Source organism: Scyliorhinus canicula, chromosome 2 (assembly GCF_902713615.1).
Source record: "Scyliorhinus canicula chromosome 2, sScyCan1.1, whole genome shotgun sequence".
Lineage (NCBI taxonomy): Eukaryota > Metazoa > Chordata > Chondrichthyes > Carcharhiniformes > Scyliorhinidae > Scyliorhinus > Scyliorhinus canicula.
The window spans coordinates 2,848,942-2,863,347 of NC_052147.1; the positions used below are offsets into that span (position 1 = coordinate 2,848,942).

At 49.5% G+C, this 14,406-nt stretch overlaps 1 protein-coding gene across 1 annotated transcript in view; it reads left to right on the forward strand.

Annotated features, from left to right (window-relative positions):
• The window catches only part of LOC119979514 (NADP-dependent oxidoreductase domain-containing protein 1-like), a 47,925-nt gene extending 38,411 nt beyond the window's left edge, over positions 1-9,514 (forward strand). Inside the window, exons 4-6 of the mRNA XM_038821849.1 lie at positions 441-598; positions 3,894-4,110; positions 8,472-9,514. Coding sequence (XP_038677777.1) covers positions 441-598; positions 3,894-4,110; positions 8,472-8,637 — 541 coding nt within the window. The 3' untranslated portion in view covers positions 8,638-9,514. The remainder of the gene's footprint in view (positions 1-440; positions 599-3,893; positions 4,111-8,471) is intronic.
• The last annotated feature ends 4,892 nt before the right edge of the window (positions 9,515-14,406 follow it).

Below are 14,406 nucleotides of genomic sequence, written 5' to 3' on the forward strand. Positions count from 1 at the left end.
CAGCCTACCTCCCCCACCCCAACCTCCCCCGCCACCTCCTGGCCACCACTCCCCCACCCCAACCTCCCCCACCACCTCCTGGCCACCACTCCCCCCAGCCCTGACGGAAGTCCCCCGGCCAGCTGCACGGATCTCGGCCGAGTGTGGCAGCGCTGGATGCTGACCACATGCCTCTCTTTCTCTCTCTCACCCTCCACAGCCAGAACACCAGGCCCCTGACCGCTGGGATCACGCGTGACCCGTGCTGTGAGTGCCGGGAAACACGCGGATAAACACGCTCGCTTTGGGACTGTGTTCCTATTTAGTTCAGTCGTGCCCTGTCAATGGAAACATTCTTCTTATTTACCCAGTCAAAACCCTTGATTTTAAACTTGTCTGTAAATCTCTCATTTATGTTGGATTTGCTGCTTACTGAAACATTGCTTTCTTTTTTTTCTCAGGCTCAGGAACTTTCTGGCACACGGCAGTATAGTGAGGCCGCATTATTCCTTCAACGAACAAAATCCCTGGTCTAAGCTGTGGGAGACTGGCAGAAGCCCTCTTACAGCCTTACAGGTTCAGGAGGTTATTGAAGTGACATCGCCATTCAAAGAGACTGGTAAGGGGAAGCCACACTGCATTTCCTCAGCCCAAACACTGAGGTGGTGAACTGCCCCGAATCCAGTGTGTGAATTGTTCAGTGTTCCCCTAAATATCACATACCTCATGAACCTTGCTGCTTGGGAACTGCAGACCAGACAGTCAAAGGTGGAATTAGTTACGGAATAAATCAAAGTGTCACACAGTACTGCCTCAAGAACAGCACACACACAAATCTTAAGTACACTAACAACAATTTGCAATTATTTCACATTTTTAAGGTAGCAAAACTGTCTCAAAACTATTCTCAGGAGCATTTGCCGACAATAACTGGCATTGAGACAGAGAAAGACAGGCGTCAAGACAGATAGTCAACTGGAGCGAAGCACTGCATAGGGTCAACTCCACCTCCACGTGCGCAAGGCTCAGCCTGACGCAACTAAAAGTGGTACATAGAGCCCACTTAACGAGAAACCTTATGAGTAGGTTCTTCCCGGAGGTGGAGGACAAATGTGAGCGGTGCCAGAGAGGCCCGGCCAACCATGCCCACATGTTCTGGTCTTGCCCCATACTTGTGGAGTACTGGACAGCCTTCTTCGAGGCTATGTCCAAAGTGGTGGGGGTGAGGGTGGAGCCATGCCCGATAGTGGCGGTCTTCGGGGTTTCAGACCAGCCAGATCTATTCCTGGGGAGGAGGGCGGACGCCCTTGCCTTTGCCCCCCTGATTGCCCGCCGTAGAATCCTGTTTGGCTGGCGGTCAGCAGCACCACCCAGAGCTGCAGACTGGCTGTCCGACCTCTCAGAATCTCTCCAAATGGAGAAAATCAAATTCGCCATCCGAGGGTCGGACGACGGCTTCCACAGAACGTGGGAGCCATTCATGCAACTGTTCCGGGACCTGTTTGTGGCCAACGTACATGAGGAAGAATAGTCGGGTGGCCAAGAACCAGGGGAAAATGGACGGGAATCGGGGAAGGTAGCCGGGGGGGATACGGGCTCGGTACGGGGGTTTGATGGCAAGCCAAGGCCCAAAACCAAACTATAAATAAATGCCTATAAACATGTGCCTCGGCCATATTGGGGAATGTAAAATATGTATGCTGGCTAAAGGGGGCGGCCACAATTATTGTTATGAAGATGCTTACCTGTAAATATTCATGTTAAATTTTTGTGTTTTCCTTTTTTTTTTTCTCTCTCTAATAACTTGTAATTTGTCATATATAAAATATGAAAACTCAATAAAAAAACATTTATAAAAGACAGATAGTCAAATATTTGGTAGGTCTTAAAGCAGAAGAGCGAAGCAGAGAACTTTAGGGAGGGGATTTAAGAGCTTAGAACCCAAGCGACTGAAGGCATGGCCACTAAAGGATGGCATGATTGAAGTTAGGGATGGTCAAGAGGCTAGAGTCGGAGGAGCAGGGAGATTTCAGTGCTTTGTAGGATTGGGTTGGGGGTGAGTGGGGGGCGTTGGAGAGGGGAGGTGTGATTACAGAATTAACCGGCTACGACCGGAGACCAAGAAAACCAGACACTTTGCTGGATTCTCCGCCAGCGGGATTCTCCGTTTTGCCGGCAGCCCGGGGGGTTTCCCGACGGCGTGGGGCTGCCCCACAATGGGAAACCCCATTGACCGGCTGGCGTAACGGAGAATCCCGCCAGCGGGTCGGGGCAGAAATGTGGCGTGGCGGGGCAGAGAATCCAGCCCAAGATTCAGCAGACCAGCAGCGTGTTGTGACATGGGCAGAGTGGCATCATCACATACGAGACACTCTGTGAATTTACCATTCAGACGTTACCACATGCAGCGCCAGACTGGCTAAAAATAGGACTGTCCTTCGGCAGAGGCAACCAGGTTGAGAATGTTAAAATTGAAGCTTTGCTGGACACATAACCAAGTACAGGTCAGCGAGCGTGAGGATGATGGGTGAACAGGATTTGGTGTGGGTTAGCACATGGACAGCTGTGCTGTCGATGTGGCTAAGTTTATGTAAGGTTTGTGGGCGGCACGGTGGTGAGCACCGCTACCTCACGGCGCCGAGGACCCAGGTTCAATCCCGACCCCGGGTCACTGTCCGTGTGGAGTTTGCACATTCTCCCCGTGTCTGCGTGGGTCTGACCCCCAAAACCCAAAGATGCACAGAGTAGGTGGATTGGCCACGCTAAATTGCCCCTTAATTGGAAAAAAAATGAATTTGATACTTTAAATTTATTTTTAAAAAGTTTATGGAAGATTTATTACCCAACATTAGTAGAGACGTTGTGCATTGCAGACTTAGAACGGTTTTTACAATTATTAGATATTCTCACATAGTTAGATGGAGAATTAATTTGATGAAATGCTATGTTTTGTGACTACATTTATTGTAACTAGTTGAAGGAGGTTACACTGATACTTGTGGAGCCATTGTTGTAATATGGATTCTTGGATCGCCAACAGCATCGCCCCTTGAAGAAGCAAATGTTACTATTCCCAATCACATCCCTTGCTACCCAATTCCATAATTGTCTTTAACCACATACAATTTTATCTTCTTTTGGAGTTCACCAATTAAAGATTGAATATTCATACCTGGTTTGTGCTGACCTCAGACAGGGCAGTGGTGGAACATTAAATTGATCCCAGCACCCTTGGGTTAAGGAAGATATAGGGACGGTGCGGTCAGGGTTAATGCTTTCTTGTTGTTTTCCACTGATGCTGGTGCAGACCCAATGTATTTGGCTACAGCACCACGCATTGTAAAACAGATGGTTGACACTGTCTAGGCTGATGCCTGGATTGGACATGTTTGAGATATGATGTGGAGATGCCGACGTTGGACTGGGGTGAGCACAGTAAGAAGTCTGACAACACCAGGTTAAAGTCCAACAGGTTTATTTCAAACACTAGCTTTCGGAGCACTGCTCCTTCCTCAGGTGAATGAAGAGGTGGGTTCCAGAAACATATACATAGGCAAATTCAAAGATGCCAGACAATGCTTAGAATGCGAGCATTTGCAGGTAATTAAATCTTTACAGAGTCAGAGATAGGGGTGATTCCAGGTTAAAGAGGTGTGAATTGTCTCAAGCCAGGATTTTGCAAGCCCAGGCCAGATGTTTGAGTTACACCATGAGTTACTTAATGCTGGTGAGGGGAAAATGGAGAGGATTGACAGGTAGAGAAAACTTTAAGATGGCTATCTACTTTAAAAGTCTGATTATGGAACGTTATCAAATGCCTTCTGAATATCTGAGTAAACTGGATGTAACCTCGCCCTGTTTGATATTTCTCATCTCAGTTGTGTTGGTTCTGAATTTACCTCTGATTTTCGCAGGTTTGTCATGTGTGGACCTGAAGTGGTTTGAAGAAGTTCTGTATTCTGTCCTGAATTTCAGCTACTTACTGAAAGTGCCCCATGGCCTCATGGTGGGCATGCTTAATGACCTATTATTCGGTCCTTCAGAAGGTGTGGAAGCAATAGACAGCCCAGTTTTGTTTTCCAGTGAAAGCTTTATCAATGCATCCTGCGTACAATCACTGTCACTCAGCAGGTATGTTGTATCTCATGAATTGAGCATTGGCAAGATGGAAGGTAAATTTTTAGGGCGGCACGGTAGCACAGTAGTTAGCACTGTCGCTTCACAGCTCCAAGCTCCCAGGTTCTATTCCCGGCTTGGGTCACAGTCTGTGCCGAGTCTGCACGTTCTCCCCGTATCTGCGTGGGTTTCCTCCGGGTGCTCCGGTTTCCTCCCACAGTTCAAAAAGGTTCGGTGAATTGGCCGTGATAAATTGCCCTCAGTGACCAAAAATGGTTAGGTGGGGTTACTGAGTTACAGCGATGGTGTGGGCTTAAGTAGGGTGCTCTTTTCCAAGGGCTGGTGCAGACTCGATGGGCCGAATTGCCTCCTTCTGCACTGTAAATTCTATGATTCTTCATAATGTGATTGTAGATACAGCAGCATAATGATGATGTTACAGTATTCCAGAGACCTGGATTAATAACCTGGAGGTGTGAATTCAGATTCCACTGTGACAGTCTGTGAATTTGAATTTAGTGAATTGAATAGTAAGCTAATGTCAGTAAAAGTGACCATGAAGCTATTAAACTCTCAAGAAAACCCAATTAGTTTACAAATGTCCTTTGGAGGAGGAGACCGATTGCCTTTACCCAGTCAAGCCTACCCGTGACTCCAGAATGACAGCAGTAACTGGGGTGGGATTCTCCGATAATGGGGCAAAGTCCCCACGCCAGCAGGAAAACCGGTGCCAACCACTCCGGCGCCAACCACTCCGGCGCCAACCACTCCGGCGCCAACCACTCCGGCGCCAACCCCTCCGGCGCCAACCACTCCGGCGCCAACCACTCCGGCGCCAACCACTCCGGCGCCAACCACTCCGGCGCCAACCACTCCGGCGCCAACCACTCCGGCGTCAACAGCCCCTGAAATTGAGGAATTCTCCAAATTTTCAGGGGCTAGTTTGAAGCCTGAGTGGGTGGCGCCACTTCAGCTGGCAGTCAAGAGCCGGCGCGAGTCCGCGCATGCGCGGAACGGCCGCCGTGATCTCGCGCATGCATGGACCAGCCGGCGTATTTCCGCGCATGCACGGGGGTTCTCTTCTCCATGCTGGCCCCCAGGCAATATGGCGGAGCCCTACAGGGGCACGGCGCAGAGGAAAGAAGGCCCCCACAGAAAAAGCCCGCCCACAGGTAGGCCCCGATCGTGGGCCAGACCCCCAGGGTCGGATCCCCTGCACCCCACCCAGGACCGCCCCCGCACACTTATCTGCCAGGTCCCACCTTGCGTGAGGTGAGTAATTCACGCCGGCGGGACTGGGCAAAACTGGGCGGCCACGTGGCCCGCCAGGTTCCGGAGGATCGCCAAGGGGAGGCCACTGTCAACGGCCCCTGACCGGCATGGTGGGAATCCCGTCGCCGACCGAAAAACAGTGCCAGAGAATACGGCAGCCAGCATCGGTGTGGCGGGGCAGGATTCCCGCCTGCCCTGGGGATTCTCCGACCCGGCGGGGGGGGGGGTCGGAGAATCCTGGCCCTGGTCTTGAAACACCCCAGCAAGCAACTCAATTGTATCAAACTGCTTTGAAAAAGCACCAGCTGGATTGACCTGTAGTGCCCTGCCCTGGCGGTAGGGCTGGTTTAGCACAGGGCAGAACAAGGCAGGCCAGCAGCACGGTTCAATTCCCGTTCCATCCTCCCCAAACAGGCGCCGGAATGTGGCAACTAGGGGCTTTTCATCGTAACTTCATTTGAAGCCTACTTGTGACAATAAGCGATTTTCATTCACCGAGACATCAGATTTGAACATAACAAAGGCAGACCCAGCCCAGTTGACCCTCCATGGTTCTTCCTGTTAACATCTGGGGACTTATGCTGAAAAATTGGGAGAGCTGTCCCTCAGAGAAGTCAAGCCACAGCCTGACGTAGTCAGACACACATAGTCAGACACCACCAGCAATGTCCCAGCATGCTACTCACCTCAGCTACACCGTGTGGTAACACGTTCCTCATTCTCACCTCTCTCTGGATAAAGAGGTTTCTCCTGAATTCCTATTGGATTTTTGAGTAACTGTCTCATATTGACGGTCCCTTTGTTTGAACTCCCCATAAGGCAAGATTTCAACACTCAAATTCCAGCCACTTCCACAGAATTAAAGTCGGGCCCATCTCCTCTACACAACCCAAACTCTACCAAACCTTCCACCATTTTAACGACATCTGTTAGCTAATGGGTTATCAATCTTTTTGCTTCAGAAACTCCTCCTGAGGTTTAACAATTCCTCAAACCCCTGAAACACAAGTCATATTTTTAATATTTAGTTATATAATTAATCATTTTTTGTTAATTTTTGTTTTAATTATTTAGTGTGAACCTCTCCTGGTGCTGAGCAAAAATTCTCTATTCACGCACCAACATTCAAACCTAATGTCTCATGGCCTCCCTCCCCAATTAAAGCGCATTTTTATAACCATATCTTCAGTTGCGCAATTACTAACACTAAAGCTTTAACCTATCAGCCATATTAAATTCTTCTCCCTGTCCCTAACCAACCTCTCACCTCACACCTAGTAGTCACTGTGAGATAGAAATGTGTCTGGGGAACTACCTCAAATGATTAGCACCCTGATAGCTGATACAAAGAACAAAGAAAAGTACAGCACAGGAACAGGCCCTTCGGCCCTCCAAGCCTGCGCCAACCATGCTGCCCATCTAAACTAAAATCTTCTTCGCTTCCAGGGTCCATATCCCTCTATTCCCATCCTACTCATGTATTTGTCAAGATGCCCCTGAAATGTCACTATCGTTCCTGCTTCCACCACCTCCTCCGGCAGCGAGTTCCAGGTACCCACTACCCTCTGTGTAAAAACCTTGCCTCATACATCTCCTCTAAACCTTGCCTCTCGCACCTTAAACCTATGCCCCCTAGTAATTGACCCCTCTACCCTGGGAAAAAGCCTCTGACTATCCACTCTGTCTATGCCCCTCATAATTTTGTAGACCTAGAATTTACAGGGCAAAAGGAGGTCATTCGGCCCATAGAGTCCGCACAGGCCCTTGGAAAGAGCACCCCCCACTTAAGCCTGCACCTCCACCCTGTAACCCCACCTAACTATTTTGGACTTGAAGAGCAATTTAGAATGGCCAATCCACCTATCCTGCACGTCTTTGGACTGTGGGAGGAAACCAGAGCACCCGGAGGAAACCCACGCACACACGGGGAGAACATGCAGACTCCGCACAGACAGTGACCCAAGCCGGGAATCGAACCTGGAACCCTGGAGCTGTGAAGCAACTGTGCTAACCACTGTGCTACCGTGCTGCCCTTCGCCTCCCTCCTTTTGAGCTGATTTGTTACATGACAGACTCTGGCTGTACTCATGTTGAGATGGAAACGTCTTCGACAGTATTAAATGCCTTTTCATGCAGTTGAAATGTTTCAAAACCTCCTGACAGAGGGAATTGCCTGCAGAATGTAGTCATCCTATTCATTCAAGTGAATGTAGCTGGACACCAAGCTGTTAATTTATGGGGATATGTTGTATTTTTTTCCACACATTCTCTGGTTAACTTTTCCTGAACTCTTGAAAGCATTGTGCAAACCCCTGGCGGGGTTATAGACTCCAGGTGGGAACCTCCTGTACCAGGGCAGCGTCTCAGTCCCGGAGACAGGTCAGCTTTTCCTGCTAGTTACAGGAACAGGCAAATGGGGGATTATTTGAATTTTGAGATTGGCTTTTTCAGGACTTGCAAATGAGCCTGTTCCTTGGCTCGTGGAGAAGATGAAACCCTAGAGACTGCCAACTGGGATGACATGAATGTCATCAATTCAAATAAAATAACAAACACTAAACTGCAAAATGATAAGTTAAGGAAAAAGTTGCTTATCAAACGTTGCCCGAGTGTTGATGCTGCTGCGCAGGTCCCCAAGGGCACAGCAGTGGTTGAAGGCTAAAGAAACTAGAAAGAAAAACAGGAGTTATTTCCATGATTGGAGCATCAATTCCCAGATTACTCTGCTGGTTCAGAGCAGGAGGAGCTCACCGACATGTTCACGCCCTGTCCAGTGTTTACCTGGCTGTGCTCAATCAGAGAGTTCAGCTACGAGTGCCCTCCACGGATAGGGAACAGTGGCAATTCACAGTCTGGGCTCCTGTTTCTAGTTGTTGCTGCTGCTGGCATTGGCCAACCTCACATATCAAGCTCACTTGTGAAGTGGTCAGCTAGTCACCCCACTCCCTGGGCACACATGAGGATCTGTGGGAACCATACCCCAGGTAGCATTTCCAATAGTGGGGAAAAGCAAAGAGGATGTGCTGTGCAGCTTGTTCATTTCCTGTCGGTGTTTTCAAAGGTTTCTGCGAGAATCACAATTTTTTAAAAATATCTCCCCACAGCCCATTCCCCTGGTTCGACCTGTCATCGGTGTCCCTGAGGAACACACCCCTCACAAAGTTCTTCTCATTACATCCGCGCCTGCAGCATCACCTCAGCTTCGTTTACCGCATGTCCATGTTGAAGAAGAAACACCTAAATGGTACCGATGAATGCTGCGGACACTGAATCGCCCAAGGAGAGCTGGGCAACAGCTGAGTGGGTGATCCTCAATGCCAGTATTACTGCCACATGTACACACCATCAGGAGGGGTTTATGGATCAGAATGACAATTATAGACGTTAACTAAACGACCAGTCCCAGAGGACAAAAATCCCAATCTATACCTGTGTGTGCCTCGCTCACTTTGCTCAGCAGTAACCTACCCCACTCCCTCTTGAACTGGCTGCCATTATTTCTCTTTCCTGTTTCCCTGAGCAGTCTGTTCAGATTGAGGTCGCACTCCCACCGGCTCAGAGTCTGGCAATTGGAGAGTCTTTTCAGTAAAGTGATTAGTGATCGGGTTTGGATTAGAATATTCTCTTTGTTAGTGGACATTACAGGGAGCCACACTTTATAAAGGGGGCTTGCCTGGGTCAGTTGCTGATCATTGGCTAACGAACTCAGGGCAAAAGTGGGAATGATCAATTTCAGATTTATTTTTCCAAGAAAACTCTGTCCACTCCTTACCCAGCCCCTGCGCCCGGGATCCCTCCTGCCTGCCCCGCCTCTACCCCAGGGAAGTGGCAGTAAGGGCCTTGGCGTCTGCCAAGGAAGGAGGGGGCATTCAAACTGTCCCCTCTCCATTGTCACATGGATCTTTTTGCTGGATGCCTCTGAATTAGATAAGGAGATCACATTCTCCCCGTGTCTGCGTGGGTCTCACCCCCACAACCCAAAGATGTGCAGGGTAGGTGGATTGGCCACACTAAATTGCCCCTTAATTGGAAAAAATGAATTGGGTACTCTAAATTTTTTTTAAAAATTCAATAAGGACAAACTTTCCACATATTTTTTTCTGTTGTTTTACACTTAAATCACAATTAAAGGAAATGTCTTTTCTGATGTCTGTGTCTTTGTTTTATTTTTTCTCTGGACCATAAGCATCAATCAGTACATTAACAGGAAACATTAACTTGCATTTCTATCACTCGTTTCATTACACCAAGGTTCCCCGAAGCATTTTGCAACTATTGAAACCGTTTAGAAGTGTAACCACTGGGGAGGAAATACGGCAATTTGTGCACAGTAAGATCCCACAAACAGCAATGAGATGGTTTGTTCCCTGACAGATTCCCTTGATATTTTACAAATGCTGTCATGCGATCTCTTGATTGTGGCTGAGGACTGTGGAGTGTGGCTGATCCTTCGGCGTTCTGGCAGAGAGGCGAAAGTGACACCCACTCAGCCACATTACAGGCAATGGAATATGGGGCTGGGTGTTTCGGGTGATTAGCTTTCCCACCACGCCACTGAAAAAGTGGACGATGCACACAGCCTTGCTCAGTGGTGTGGTGGCTGCTGCCGGGACTACTGCAAATCCCACAGTCGTCCAGGATGGAGGGAATCCCAGAGGGGTCAGACAGCATTCCAATAGTCTCGAGGTGACAGATTCTCGATGAGGGGTTCAGCAGCTGTCGGATGAGGCAGGGGCAGAATCGATCAACGTTACAGAGGTGAAAATAAGAGGCCACTGTAATGGAGTGGATATGTGGTCAGATGCTTATCTCAGGCTCACAAACAACAATTTTTTAAACCTGTTCAATTGTTTATTTAAAAAAAAAGCTTTTTAGCTCCAACATGTCAAATTCTTCATTCAGAAGTGACTTACAATGTCAGATATTTTAATTTTCTTTCACACAAGACAGCTCTCAACAAATGGAATTAAGACAAGTCAAGTTCTGACCCTTATGTTCCAGATTGAGACAAACACGGACAATGTCTGGGACAAAATCTAGGTTTCGGCCAGGATTCTGTTCTATTTGTCACATCACAGTAATCTTTTGTGGGGGGTGCTAATCTACTCCATCCCCACATCAAAGGAGGATGGCGAGCGGAGGGGTATGAGAGGTTACCCCAGGAAATCTACCCTTTGGACCTTGCGAAGGCCACCTTCTAGCAGATTGCTGGTGTGAATCTTATTGAAAGGCCACAACTGTTTTCAGATCATGACCAACCACGAAAGGATTGATTATCTTCTGCCTGGAGGCAAGGTGGTCTACTTTGTTTGGAGACTTAGTTCACTTTTACGATTGAATTGGAAAGGCCCAGAACCATCTTTCTATTACTTGGAACACTTTGTTATATTCAGGTTAGGCATCAGTGGATTTTTGGATAATAAGGGAATCAAAGGATGTGGGGACAGTGTAGAAAGGTATTTAATGTCAGCCCTGATCTTACTGAATATCTTCTGTTGTTTACGCTCTTAAATGGAGTGATTATGGGTCAGGTTCGTTGAACTTGCAGACCCCCGCTTGACCACAAAAGTGATCTTGGGACAAGATTTGCAGTCAGCTACAAGAGGAAGCAATAAGCTGCATGAAACTGAAGCTAACTGAGTCACAAACAACATTAGGGTTGCAGACAATCTGGTTTAGTCTCAGTGCCCAGGGTAAGGGATGAAGCCTGTGTGTAGGGAATCCATTGTGTGCAAGGGATCAAAGTCAATCTCCCCAATAGTAATTTGAAGGACGTGTCTCCTCAACCAGGGGCTGTGCAGGTTAGGTAGATTGCTGATGATAAAATTGCCCTTAGTGTACAGGTTATGTGAGGTTACGGGGATAGGTGGGGGGGGGGGGGGGGGGGTGGGCAAAGGTAGGACACTCTTTCAGAGGGTTGTGCATATCCAATAGGCTAAATGGCCTCTTTCTGCACTGTAGAGATTCAATGGCGGGGGGTCGGAGAATCGACGGTGGGTGACGTGAATCCCACTCCGACGCCGGCTGCCGAATTCTCCGGCTCCGGTTTTCAGGCGGGGGCGGGGATCACGCCGCACCGGTCGGGGGCAGTTGACAGCGCCCCCCCGGCAATTTCCCGGGCCCCGATGAGCCGAGCGGCCACCCGTTTTCGGCCAGTCCCGCCGACGTGGATTAGACATGATCCATACCGGCGGGACCTGGCTTGGAGGGCGGTTAGCGGGGTCCTCGGGGGGGGGGGGGGGGGGGGGGCGGGGTGATCGTGCCGGGGGGCCTCCACGGTGGCCTGGCCTGCGATCGGGGCCCACCGATCTGTGGGCGGGCCTGTGCCGTGGGGGCACTCCTTCCCTCCACGCTGGCCTCTGTAAAGCTCCGCGATGGCTGGAGCGGAGACAAAACCCCCTGTGCATGCGCAGGAAACACGGCAGCGGTTCTACGCATGCGGCAGAACACGCTGGTGGTCCTGCGCATGCGCCAACCCGCGCCGGCTGGCGGAGGCCCTTTGGCGCCGGTTGGTGTGGCGCCAATCCCTCCAGCGCCGGCCTAGCCCCCGGAAGTGCGGAGGATTCGGCAACTTCTGGGCGGCCTGACGCTGGAATGGTTCACGCCGCTCTTTGGCGCCGGCACGGCCTGCCTGCCGATTGCGGGAGAATCCCGGCCCATGATTCTATAATTCTTGTTCGGCAGCACCTTCCAAACCCAGGGCAAAAGTGGGAATGATCAATTTCAGATTTATTTAAGGGGATAGATTTATCTAAATGGACAAGGGCAGCGGTTACATGTGAACCCCACCACCTGGAGGTTCCCATCCTGACTTGGACACTGGAGTGCTGACTCTTGGCTGCATTAGAGTGCTAAAGTGGGAGTTTGGTGACTGAGGGAGTTCGGTGAGGAGAGAGTTTGGTGACTGAGAAATTTTTATGACTGAGGGAGTTCGGTGACTGAGGGAGTTCGGTGAGGAGAGAGTTTGGTGACTGAGGGAGTTCGGTGACTGAGGGAGTTCGGTGACTGAGGGAGTTCGGTGAGGAGAGAGTTTGGTGACTGAGGGAGTTCGGTGACGGAGTTTGGTGACTGAGGGAGTTCGGTGACTGAGGGAGTTTGGTGACTGAGGGAGTTCGGTGAGGAGAGAGTTTGGTGACTGAGGGAGTTCGATGACTGAGGGAGTTTGGTGACTGAGGGAGTTCGGTGAGGAGAGAGTTTGGTGACTGAGGGAGTTCGGTGACTGAGGGAGTTTGGTGACTGAGGGAGTTCGGTGAGGAGGGAGTTTGGTGACTGAGGGAGTTTGGTGACTGAGGGGGTTTGGTGACTGAGGGAGTTCTGTGAGGAGGGAGTTTGGTGACTGAGGGAGTTTGGTGACTGAGGGAGTTTGGTGACTGAGGGAGTTTGGTGACTGAGGGAGTTCGGTGAGGAGGGAGTTTGATGACTGAGGGAGTTCGGTGAGGAGGGAGCAAGGTGCTCATATCATTTCCTACATTTCCTCAAAGAGCGTGAGGAGAGTCCGGAGTTTACAAAGAGTGCAGCTGACGGAGAGCAGAGTCAGAGGGCGGAGTTCCAGCTGATGAGTAAACAGAGTAACTGGCCTCAGGTGAAAAAAACTGAAAAAGTGTGAGCGGCACAGTGGTGCAGTGGTTAGCGCTGCTGCCTTGCAGCGCCGAAGACCCGAGTTTGAATCCCGGCCCTGGGTCACTGTCCGTGTGAAGTTTGCACATTCTCCCCGTGTCTGTGTGGGTTTCAGCCGCACAACCCAAGGATATGCAGGGTAGGTGGATTGGCCACGCTAAATTACCCCTTAATTGAAACATAAATGAATTGGGTACTCTAAATTCATTTTAAAAACTGAAAAAGTGACATCACAGTTGTGCCATGATTGGCTGGTAGGGAATCTGCACTCAATTTGAAAATAAAACATTGTTAAACTAATTAAACCTAATTAATTAATTACTTAATCATAAGTAGAGGGGTACCTAAACCTGAGGCAGGAGATTACTGCATTTAGCATTTTACAGTTAGAGTAGAAATCTAGTGTTAGTGCAAGTAACTAACTTATTTTAATAAGTATTTATTTTTTAATTAGAGGGATAAAATGCTTCACTTGTGAGATGAGGGAGATCCGTGAAGCTTCCAGCATTTGAGACAACTACATCGACAGGAGCACGGAGGTTGCGGAAAGCATCATAGACAGGGGTTTTAGAGACATGGTTACAACAGAAAGATAGGTGGGTGACAGCTAGAAAGGGCAGGCAGTCAGCGCAGGAATCCCCTGTGGCTGTCTCCCTCTGTAACAGGTAAACCATTTCAGACACTGTTGGGTGGATGGGGAAACAGCAGCTACCAGTGGCACCACAACTGGCTCTGTTGCTCAGCAGGGGAGGGCAAAGTGCAGGAGAACAATAGTTATAGGGGACTCTTTATACAGGGGCACCGATAGGCGCTTCTGTGGACGTGGAATAGACTCCCGGAAGGTATGTTGCTTCCCTGGTGCCAGGGTCCAGGATGTCTCTGAACAGGCTGGAGGCATTCTGAAGGGGGAGGGTGGACAGCCAGAGGACGTAGGACATATTGGTTCTAACGACATAGGCAGGAAGAGTGATGAGGTCCTGCGGCAGGAATTCAGGGAGTTAGGTGGAAAGTTAAAAAACAGGACCTGTAGGGTTGTAATCACAGGTTTACTCCCAGTGCCATGTGCCAGTGAGGCTAGAAACAGGAAGATAGTGCAGCTAAACACGTGGCTAAAAAGTTGGTGTAGGAGGGAAGGTTTCAGATTTCTGGACCATTGGGAGCTCTTCCGGGGCAGGTGTGACCTGTACAAGAAGGACGGGTTGCATCAAAACTGGAGGGGCACCAATATCCTGGCTGGGAGGTTTGCTAGTGTAACTCGGAAGGGTTTAAACTAGTGTGGCTGGGGGGTGGGTACCGGAGCAATATATCAGAAAGTGAAATAACTGAGGGGGAACTAGAGAAAAGGGTCAGTGAGATTCAGAGAAAGAGCAGGCATGGAGATGTTGCTGAACACAACGGATTGGTGGTTTGAAGGGCATTTGT